At 41.8% G+C, this 11810-nt stretch overlaps 1 protein-coding gene across 1 annotated transcript; it reads left to right on the top strand.

Moving 5' to 3' along the window:
- Positions 1-5989: 5989 nt before the first annotated feature.
- LOC143697117 (extracellular calcium-sensing receptor-like) lies at positions 5990-9520 on the top strand. Its single transcript, XM_077194035.1, has 6 exons — positions 5990-6210; positions 6557-6848; positions 7083-7910; positions 8033-8260; positions 8394-8517; positions 8607-9520. The coding sequence occupies exons 1-6, from the start codon at positions 5990-5992 to the stop codon at positions 9518-9520; spliced, it is 2607 nt and encodes an 868-aa protein (XP_077050150.1).
- The last annotated feature ends 2290 nt before the right edge of the window (positions 9521-11810 follow it).

Below are 11810 nucleotides of genomic sequence, written 5' to 3'. Positions count from 1 at the left end.
TGGGGTTGAGGCTCAACGCCAAGAAGAGAGTTCTTTCTCCATTACAGAGAACCACTTTTCTCGGTGTAGTGTGGGATTCGACGACGATGCAGGCACAGTTGTCACCTGCTCGTGTTGCTTCGATTCTCGCCGCAGTAGATCAGGTCAAGCTAGGCCAGTCATCCACTGTAAAACAGTTCCAGAGGCTGTTAGATCTCGTGGCAGCTGCGTCCAACGTGATACCTTTTGGTCTCCTGCACATGAGACCGTTACAGTGGTGGCTCAGAACCAGGGGATTCTCCCCGAGGGGAAATCCGCTTCGCATGATCATGAGTTTGAGTATATGCAGGAATCATAGAGATGAATTTACTACCTTTTACTACCTTTTTTACCACCTCCACAATATTTTTTACTACCAACCCGACATCAAGCAGCAGCCCTTTTTGGGGGGTTTGGGGGGTGTGGGGGAGGGGTATGCAAAGCACCACTTATTATAAGGTATAAGTGTGACACTGTCACACCTATCATACATATTAGGTATTGTTTAATTGTGATCATTAAGTAAAGTCATTGTCAATTATGTTTTTTTTTTTGTAGTGTCGAGTTGAGTTTCAGTTGTCCTTATCTTAACCCTAGCCCTTGAGTTATATCCTAACCATAGCCCTTAGCCCTAATAAGGTGAATAATAACCTTGGCACTTCTTAAAAACAAATGACACTTAACAACCATAAACATCAATAAAGATTAATAATAAAGTGTGTCACATCACACACACACTTACCCACAAACACACATTGTCACACACGCAGACTTAAGCAGTGAATTACTATCCCAAAACAGCAATTTATTTTATTACAAGGGGTAACTTGTAACAATAACTTACACTGGACTCATTCATTGATGAATGGCAGTTTGAACATGTCCCAAAACAAATTTACAAAGAGAGAAGTTGTAACAATTTGACTTATATTCATCAGCTGATAACTTTAGCTGGCAGACTGAGAGAGATAGAGAGATACAGAGGGAGGGAGAGAAAAAAGGGGAGGGAATGAGAGAAATTGTGAGATTAAGACGGAGGGGAGAGGCACAGTCACAAAAGTCTCCGTTGTGAGGACTTCTCTTCAATTCTTTCCTCAAATTGGCAGAGCTCTTCTTTTTTTCGTTTTGCCTTCTGCGAAGTGTGTTGGACTTGATGATAAATTCAGCCATTTTGGACCCGGCCTTTCCCTCAGCCTGCTCGGCCAACTTGTCCGCGTCATTTTCAAGTGACTCACAAACACGGCTTAGTACCTCATGCTGGGTTCTGAGGTCCAAAAGCTCCTCCTCCACTGCCTTCCTCTTTAGAGCATGTGCGGCCTTGTTTTTTCTTTCATTTTCTAGGTACAGTCTATACTGAGATCTTGCAGATGAGGCAGAGGCAAGGAGCTCCTTTTTCAGAGGCACCTTTTTCAGAGGCATCAGTGTTGTGCAAGCCACAGCTGCCAACACTGATGAGTTGTGCATCCCCATGAAGCTCTGAATGTTCGTTCTGAAGGAGCTTCAGCAGCTTGAAATTGACATCTGGGCCATCCATACTGACAGACAGCAGGTGTGTCAAGTTGAGTTGTGCAACACATTCCTGTGAATTGACAAAAAAAAAAAAAAAAGTTTATTAAAAAATAATAGAGTACCGAAGTGTGACGTTCCATCTCCATAACGGCAGTGTCACTGGATCTAAACAAACTTTCGAAGTGGCTTCATAGCATTGAATGTAGACATGTGGGATCGTTTCTACCTAATAAATTGTTTTAAATGTAGGCTTAAGCCACTTAAACGTGTTTTACCTGCTAGGTAGCAACTTATCCACATAACACGGATTCCCTGGCAGGTGTAATAGAAAGAAACAAAATTCCAGTGAATATTTCACATCTTATTAAAGACTGGCGGCTGTTAAAAGTGACGTTTTTGTGTCAAAAATAAAGACAAGACATGTCCGTGAATTTAAGGATTTTAACCGCATGCTATGAAGTTACATGCTGGTCTCTTTTACGGAGGAAATCCATGCTAAAATAAAACTATGTTGTCACAAATTTGATCGTGTTGGTATGAATATATGTTGTAGTATGTGATTCCTACTGTGTAAATCAAATATACGAACGTCTTGGAAACATTGCAAAATTATTTAAATAGATTAAGAAAGCCACCGCTATGGTGAATACTATGATAAGATTGATTTGTTTAGATCCAGTGGAATTGCTGCCTTGACAACGCTACATCATGGCTTCGGTACTCAGTTATTCATAAAATAGACAGTAGATAGACAGTAAATACAGTCCCAGTAAGTGTCAATTTTTTTCATTTGTAGTATTCATCTTTCAAATCATTCATCTGAAAATCACACCCAATAAACAAATGTTGAGAGCTGATCAAGAGTTTTGTGCAAACAATTTAAGTAGCAAAAATAGCAGGATACATTCAGTGATTAAAACAAATTATTAACATTAATTGAAGTTGTACAGTATATAGAACCGACATTGAACGCTCCAAGCGAGCTATACTGTGGTAAACATACTTTATATGTATACTTATAAGTATACTAAATATACTTTTCCTTGACATGAAACGATAAATAATCAAACCAGTGGAAGCCTGCAGTGCATGAAACTGCTGTATCTAACCTACCTTATTCATGCAACATCTATTCAGTCAGTATAGTAGCCTTACACTTTAGTAATGTTTCAGTTTAACGTTAAATAAAATGAGGCACACTGTCACATTTGTGACAACAAAGATCCCTCAGGCAATTCAAAGCAGACAGCCGCACCACTGCTACCGCGGGCGCGTTTTTTTCCCCACATTCGAATATTAATTTTCACCTTCGAAATTCTGTTTTTTTAAACTATTCGAATATATATTCGAATTTAGAATATTCATTGACAGCCCTAGTCACGCTGAAGGCTAAGCTTAGGCTAACTATGACATAAAAATGTTCAAATGGGAATACAACGACAATAAGAAAGAACAAACAAGAAAATATCAACTTACTTTAATGCTTTGCAGCAAGTCTTCAGCCCTTGCATGTCCAAGGAATTGCGACCCAAAATATATAGACGTCACGCGGTCATCTTTCCAGAACCGAACGTGAATATCCATTTGCTTCTTCTTCGCCGACTGGTTCAGAGACTCGTCAAATATGAGAGCATATGGCCCAGAATCATTGATGCTATTTATAAGAAGCTTCTTAAAATGTGGAGCAATGCCGAATCCAAGAATGTACGCCGTTTTATGCTTGCCACACGTAAAACTTTTGGCTATATCGGAGTCAGTGAACATGGTTCCGAACAATTCCCCAATGCCCTCATTCGAATTATATGAATGATGGTTGGCTGCGATGTTCAGGCACCAGAGAACCTCAGCCCTGTGGGCTAATGTTTGTGACGGTAACGTCTGCTGTTTGGCTATCGCTGCCGTGGTGGTGCTGGTGGCACTGGTTTGCTGCTGAGGTGGTGCGACGACGACATGATTTGCCGCGATCTGTGTAGTGCTGCAAAATAACGAAATAGGGAGCTGCTCCCCCCTCACGCGAATCCGCTGCTGGTGAATGTTCGATTCACTGTGTGACTTGATAGACTTAATGCCGTTCCAGGTAACATTTATAATTTTTTTGCAGACAGTGCAAAATGCTTCCCTTTCATTCCCCATGACGGGCTTAAGCCAGTCTTTAAATGATGGGTCGTCGACCCAAGTTTGCGAAAATTTACATTTCCCCATTTTCACACTAAGTTTTGTAGAAAATAGAAGTGGCTAATAACTGAGGTAAAAAGGCGGTAAATGTTGTTGGCGACGCTGATAGGCTATCAACCACGACATGATGAAGTTAAAACATGGAGACACAAATATTAAGCAAAAAAAATGGAAACTCGTATATTGAGGTGGTGATGAAAAATTTACTACCAAGTCAAATTGCGTTTGTTACCTTTTACTACCTCTAGATATGTAGCTGACTACGCCACCCTGTTAAACAGGGAAATATATATATTAATGAATTTAACCACCTAAAAAGGACACACAGGAGCATGGTTATCGAAGGAGGGCCTGAGACGTGGATACCGAAAGTACAAAAGTTTTATTTCAATCATCAAGCAGTAATCTTAAAACCACATTAAAAGACTGAAGGACAAGGTTTACACATACAAACATTAAATACACCAAACATGAAAAGGAGGCCAAGGCTTACCAATGGCAGGGAAACTAGCTTAATGAGCACAAAGCTCCTACACCACCCTGCGCACAGGCCTCACCACATCACACGCACACCAACAAGGTCAAGTATGAACGCACAGCACTCCGTGACAGAATCCCACCACCGCACACAAGGGGCTATGAGTGGCCTGCCCTGAAGCCTCGGCTCCTGTAACAAAAAAACAATTAACAATATGATCTCCAAAATAATCAAATAAGTTTAAACTTAATTAAATTAAGTTACAGAAAAAAAAGAAAAAAAATTAGAAACAGTTATTTAACAACTAGAGATTCATGCATCAAACCACACTGAGGTTAGGAATTTGGGCACCAAAACTGGGTGGATCTTCGCTCCACTTCCATACTTCACTAGCAACCCAGCGATCATAAACAACGGCAGAAAGCTGTCACGATACCTTAAGACGAGCGCCCACGCGAGTTTGACACAGGAGAAACCAGGATAGACAAACAACGATATAAAGCAATAACTGTGAACAAATCAAGTAAAAATGTACAAAAAGCAAAGGAACAAAACACAAACACATGAACACAGCGCACACACGCTCACGAGTGAGTTGTCCAGGAGAAATCAGGGTAGACAAAGCAGCAGCTTCAATTAGTGTTGCCCCGCAGGCCTCAATGAACGCTGTCTCCACGGACAGATTATTCCTGTCAAGATTCAAACAAAATTACAACATAGAAATAAATAAACGTTGCGCAATAGCGGTGGTTACACATACCTTTACTTCATAGTGAGTCGCAAATCTGAGTCATGCACAGAAGAATGTCGCCATAACAGCACGGGAGTGCAGGAGGGGCATATGAGTAGCCACCGCCGACAACCCCCAGCAACGAACCATCTGCCATAGCTATAGACCAAATGACTATTACATAGAGTCACAAATCTATGTGGTAACTAGTTAGCCAAACACGTACCTCAGGCGGAAGGGATGAAACAAACCGGAATGGGCGGTCCCCGGCAATGACGCACAGGCGGTGACCCCACACCCACAAGCGTTCATTCAAACCCCTTTTAAACGCTCCTTCGTATATAGTTGGACACTACATGGCCCGCGAGCATTGAATAAAAAAAAATGAAACTCTGTACGTCCCACTACATACACAAAGAACAGCAATGCTAATACTAGCTGACAATGACTGGGTGCCCCTTTTGAAGAACAGGTCAAGTGTAACCGGTTACTTAATAATCTTTCGAGTCATTTGAGAGTTATTTGAGAGTTTTTTATTTTGTTTTTTACACATGTAGATAACAAGAAATATGCATTCGATAATCATTCAATTTGATAAATAACATTACCATCTGATAGCATCACTATCATTAGGTTGTGCCACAGAATATTTTTGTTAGACTACAAACAGAAATCTGCCCTATTGCTCAGCAATTAAAGTAGTAGTCAAAGTGAAATGCATAACTGACATCTAGAGGAATTCTGAGAAAAAACACTTAAGGAAAAGACATGGACAACTAAATGTATTGATTCTTATCCTTTAGCTATAAAACCAATTGATTCTCAGCTCAACATCTTTAAATAAGCCTTCATGCATTCTCCCTGAGCAGCAATATATTGTGCATGCATAAATGTCCATTATTCCATCAGTGCTGTTTTCTTGCCTTGCCTTTGTTAGGGGCGATGAGAGTGTGACGTTCTGATATCCAGGGACACCTGATTTCCATGCGCCAAGCAATGGTAATTTCAAGCAACACCCCACACAACTTTCATCATAAATTAGTGTGCCAAGTGGGTGAGTGGATCAGAAAGACAGAGAGATGTGGATCACTCTGTATATTTCTCTTTACCTGTCCTTTAACTGTATCTCTGCAGTTTCCATCCTCAAATCAGGTACCTGTCAGCTCCAGGGCCACTTCAAATTGAATGGAATGTTCCAGGATGGAGATGTTATACTTGGAGGCCTGTTTCATGTTCACTTTTTCACAGTGTTCCCAGATCTGAGCTTTAGAATGGAACCAGAAAGACCATACTGTGAAAAGTGAGTCAGACTGACTACATAACTATAAAAGTAAAGATTTAACATATGATTCATAATAATTAGATTCATTAGAGGAAAAATAAGTAGTGGTGGAACAAGAAATAAGAATATTATGTTCACCTGACCGTCTTTTACCAAATATGTGTAAATTATGTGTTGACAGCAGTAATGGAGCCTTGGCCAAAAATCTGTATTGAGAATGCTGTATATCTAACCAAGTGTCCATAATAGGAAGGATCCTGAAGTGATGTGTGAACTTTCATGTATTTGCTGTGTATTAATAGTTGTATTAATTTGACTTGTGGTTATTAATATCTTTAATAATCATTATTATTATTTTTTTTAGATTTAATATGGAAGGCTTTCAGCATGCACAGTCCATGGCTTTTGCAATAGATGAGATTAATAAGAATCCCAACCTACTGCCTAACATCACTCTTGGTTACCATCTTTATGACAACTGTGTGATGCTAGGAATGGCTTTCCGGGCTGCCATATCCCTGGCTAGTGGGACAGAGGAGTCCTTCTCCAGCGTAAACTGCACTGGCCCTCCTCCGGTGGTTGGGATTGTGGGGGATGCAAGTTCAACTCCTTCCATTGCGATTTCTATTGTTCTGGGGCTGTTTCGAGTACCTATAGTAAGATGGGATGACAAAAAGTAAAAATATTTTTAGCATTGATAACACATTGATATTTAGCATTAGTGTAGCATTTTTCAGGGGGGGGGGTTTGTCATCTTGTAGCCTTCCAGAAGTTACTTTCTCGCTCATATTTATAATATATAAAAAATATAAATTACACTTTTTTTTTTCTGATCGTCACTCTATTTTTCTGTCTCATGCTCTCTTCTCTCTCTCCATCTCCCCGATTAGGTTAGTCACTACGCCACCTGCTCCTGTTTGAGTGACCGGAAAAAGTACCCCTCTTTCTTCAGAACGATCCCCAGTGATGCCTTCCAGGTACGGGCTATGGTTCAGATCTTGAGGCATTTTAGATGGAACTGGGTTGGTCTACTCTACAGTAATGATGACTATGGCATCAATGCTGCTCAGTCCTTCCAACAGGAAATGCAGCTGTTTGGACATTGTGTTGCTTTTTCTGAAATCCTGCCTAATGATCACAACCCCAGAGATATTCAGCGTATAATGGGAGTGATTCAGGCCTCTACAGCAAGAGTGGTGGTTGTTTTTGCTCTTTCATCCTTTCTGATACCTTTGATGGATGAGGTGGTGTTGCAGAACATGACAGGCAGGCAGTGGATTGCGAGTGAAGCTTGGGCCACCTCTCCTGAATACCACACTCCACGTTTCCTGCCCTTCCTGGCAGGCACACTGGGCTTTGCTATCAGACGTGGAGTGATTCAGGGGCTTCATGACTATCTGCTACGTCTCCGTCCCAGCAATGATCCAAGAAATAATATGTTGAGGATCTTCTGGGAGAACATGTTTGAGTGCAGTTTTGAAACTAGGAGTAAACAGACAGAAGGAGAGCAAGTGAAAAAGGTGTGTACAGGACAGGAGGATCTAACCACCACAGACACATCATACACAGATGTTTCAGGGTTGAGGGCATCTTATAATGTGTATAAGGCAGTTTATTCCCTGGCACATGCGCTTCATGACCTGATGCAGTGTCAGGAATGGAATGGACCATTCAGTGGCAACAGATGTGCTGATATAATCAACCTGAAACCCTGGCAGGTAAGAACCATAGGTATAGTGCAGATTCTCTCTAGGCATATAGAGTTGGTGGAAAATGTATACTCTACATTAATTCAATTTCAAGATAAACATAAAACCTGTCCTGTCTACAAACTGCACAGCTGGTTCACTACCTCCAGAAAGTGAAATTCACCACAGGCTTTGGGGATCATGTGTCGTTTGATAAGAATGGCGATGCTCTAGCCATCTATGATGTGTTGAACTGGCACCCAAGCTCTGATGGGTCAATAACGATCCACAAGATCGGTGTAGTAAACGAAGAGGCAGCAACAGGGATGGTGCTTACACTGGATGAGGAAGCAATTTACTGGAACTTTGAGACAAAAAAAGTAACTAACATAGCATGTTAATGTCATACTTTTTGCAGATATGTAGTCTGAATACTAGTCAAAGCAATAAGATGTGTCATTATGTAAAAGAGATGACAAACACATGATTAGTAACAGATGGTGTCTCTTTCAGCCCCCACGGTCTGTGTGCAGCGAGAACTGCTCCCCAGGCACCAGGCGAGCCACAAGGAAGGGCCTTCCTGTCTGCTGTTTTGACTGCCTGCCATGTGGAGATGGAGAGATTTCTAATGCAACAGGTAAATCATTTTCCAAAATTTTAATATAACTTGAAAGGGAAATTTTCTCTTTATGATTTTTTTCTTTAATTTTTGTGTCTTTATGGCAGATGCTATTGAGTGCACAGCGTGTCCAGATGACTTCTGGTCCAATCCAGATAATGATCAGTGTGTCCCCAAAGAAGTTGAGTTTCTGTCCTATGAGGAACCTCTGGGCATGTCTCTGACCACTGCTTCCTTGCTAGGTACCTGTTTCTGTGCTCTTGTGATGGTCATTTTCGCTCATCACCGTAACACTCCCATAGTACGCGCCAACAATTCAGAGCTCAGCTTCCTGCTCCTGGTGTCACTCAAACTGTGTTTCCTGTGTGTTCTGCTATTCATTGGCCAGCCGGAGCTGTGGACATGTCAGTTAAGACATTCTGCGTTTGGCATAAGCTTTGTCCTGTGTATCTCCAGCATCCTGGTCAAGACTATGGTGGTAATAGCTGTGTTCAAGTCCTCTCGACCAGAAGGCAAAGGAGCAATGAAATGGTTTGGAGCAGTTCAACAAAGATGCACAGTTCTGGTCCTAACAGCCCTCCAGATTGTGATATGTGCAGTCTGGCTATCAACTGCCTCTCCAACACCCCATAAAAATAACCAGTACACCCGCTCTAAAATAGTATATGAATGTGCTATAGGCTCAGTGGCTGGTTTTTCTATGTTGCTGGGATACATTGGACTGTTGGCAGCAGTAAGTTTCCTCTTAGCCTTCCTAGCGAGAAATCTTCCAGATAATTTTAATGAAGCAAAGTTCATCACTTTCAGCATGTTAATCTTCTGTGCTGTGTGGATTGCATTTGTTCCAGCATATGTGAGCTCACCAGGGAAATATGCAGTGGCTGTGGAGATATTTGCCATTTTAGCTTCCAGTTTTGGATTACTGGTAGCCATATTTGCTCCAAAGTGCTACATTATCCTTTTGCATCCAGAGAGAAACACTAAAAATTCCATAATGGGAAGAGAGACACAAAATAAATAGTTTTCCATTACTGTGATGTAAAAATGTAAACTCTAATTTGACAACTTATCGTTTTAATTGTATTTTCATCTATATGAACAAAGCCATTTTTTTGCAAAGCCTATTGTTTTGTAGTATTTGAATGATTAACATCAATTTTTTTGCTTTATTTGTCATATTGCCTTTTATATATTGTAACTGTTTCAGAGGTTTACTCCCTTTACATGTTCAATCTTGTAAAATTGTTTTATTTAATAAATGAATGAGAAAAGAATGTTTGCCAAAACAGCTTGATTATAGAATGTCAAAAATCAAAAAGTTTCTGACATGGGTCATTTAATTAATTTGTGTCCTTACCTATGAGAAATGTATCCTACAGTGGTGCAGTAGTGCATAACACAATGAAAATTAAGAAAGCAAATGTGTTAACCGGTTAGCTTGTAATCTAAAATATATACAGTTTATGAAGCCTTTGAAGCATAAGGGTCGTCTGCTTTGAAAGCAGACACTTGGCAGTTTATTGTCAGGTCAGAATTAATTATTGTCATAAAGAATAAATTGTTATAAAGTGCTTAAAAGAATTGCGAAGTTATTAGAAATGTAAATGTATTTTTAATTAAATATATTAATGAAAATAAAATTTTAATTGGGTCTAAAACTCTTGAGTTTTATTAAATATCTTTTAAGGCCATGACATCTGGATTTATTAAGAGAAGAATCTAAAATGTTTTCTCTATTGTTTTCTGGTGCAAAACTGCCACATTCAGTTTCAGTCTCCCCTCCGATGTGTTGTCTGACCGAACAAGCACATGATGGCCCCTCAGGCCCGGGAGGAAGTGTTTCAGAGCCTGGAACACCGTCAACATTTCCAGACAGTTGATATACCACAAGAGATGATGGTCCTGCCACAGACCTTGGGCTGGGCGACCACTCATGATCGCCCCCCAACCCGTGAGGGAAGCATCCATCATTAGCGTGATGCGACGACAAGGGGCTCCCAGCACGGGCCCTTCGGACATGAACCAAGGTTCTTTCCACATAACTAAGGCACGAAGGCATCGGCGCGTGACTTTGATCATGCGGTATGGGTTTCCCCTCGGGGAGAACCCCTTGGTTCTGAGCTACCACTGCAACGGTCTCATGTACAACAGGCCGCAAGGTATAACAATGGATGCTGCTGCCATCAGACCTAACAGTTTTTGAAACTGGTTTACAGTGGCTGGCCTACGAAAGGAAGAACACAATATTGATATGCTTCGCCCCCGAAAGCGAACCTCAGGAATTTCCTGTGTTGTGGAAGGATGGATATGTGGATGCATGTGTCCCTTAGATCTAACGTGAGATCAGGTCCGACAGTCCTCAGACCTGATTTGTGACACAACTTGCTTAAGAGTAAGCATCTTGATTTTTTTATTGAGCTTCCCTAAAGCGCAGATCTAAAATCGGACGAATCCACCCCATCCTTTCTTGGGACCATGAAGTACCGGCTGTAAAACCTGGGCTCCCTGCTGGACGGAGGAACCCTTTCTATAGCCTCCTTTTGCAGAAGAGCTTTTACTTCTAGTTCCATAACCAGAGCCTGCTCAGGGCAATCACTATGGGTAGGACCCTGCCTGCGGGACCCAACAAGATATATTTGGTAGAAGTTTCCAATCTGCCAGAAGATTTACTAAGGAGATCTCTCGAGACTGGCCTCTGGTCTATTTCGAACAGCTGGCACAGCGCCCTGAAGCGGTGCACCGGCAGGGAACAACTGGCCTGACTGCTCTAGAGCCCTCCTCGGAGGGAGCGAACAACCCTCGAGTAAAAACTCGCTGGGACCCTCTGCGCCCCGGAATGAAGGCGGGGTTGGCAGACCGGCCCCCTGAGGGCACCGAGGGGAGACGGGCACCGTATAATGAGGTGGAAACCATCTTCCCCACGGAGGGGTTTATTTAGAACAGCAGGCACAGTGCCCTGAAGCGGCGCACCGGCAGGGAACAACTGGCAACTGGCTCCAGTGCCCTGCTCGGAGGGAGCAAGTAACCATTGTGTAAAAACTCACTGGGACCCTCTGCGCCCCGGCATGAAGGCCCTGAGGGTACTGAAGGGAGACGGGCACCATATAATGAAGTGGAAACCGTCTTCACCAAGGAGGGGTATACCCTCAGAAGCCCGACACCTCTGGCGTCAGGGCTTCTTGGCCTACTTATGTTAAAACGGATCTGAGGATTATCATTATCTCTAAGTACGGATATTAGAAAGGGCACGAAGCACTCGGTGTGTGTCCTTACCATAAGCATGAATTTTAGAAAGTGCATAGTATTTTATA

The sequence above is a fragment of the Siphateles boraxobius genome, unplaced genomic scaffold, assembly GCF_051911475.1.
Source record: "Siphateles boraxobius isolate OS27281-9 unplaced genomic scaffold, OSU_SipBor_1 31, whole genome shotgun sequence".
Taxonomy (NCBI): domain Eukaryota; kingdom Metazoa; phylum Chordata; class Actinopteri; order Cypriniformes; family Leuciscidae; genus Siphateles; species Siphateles boraxobius.
The sequence above is the reverse complement of the archived record's forward strand: the minus strand, read 5'-3'. Positions and strand labels throughout refer to the sequence as shown.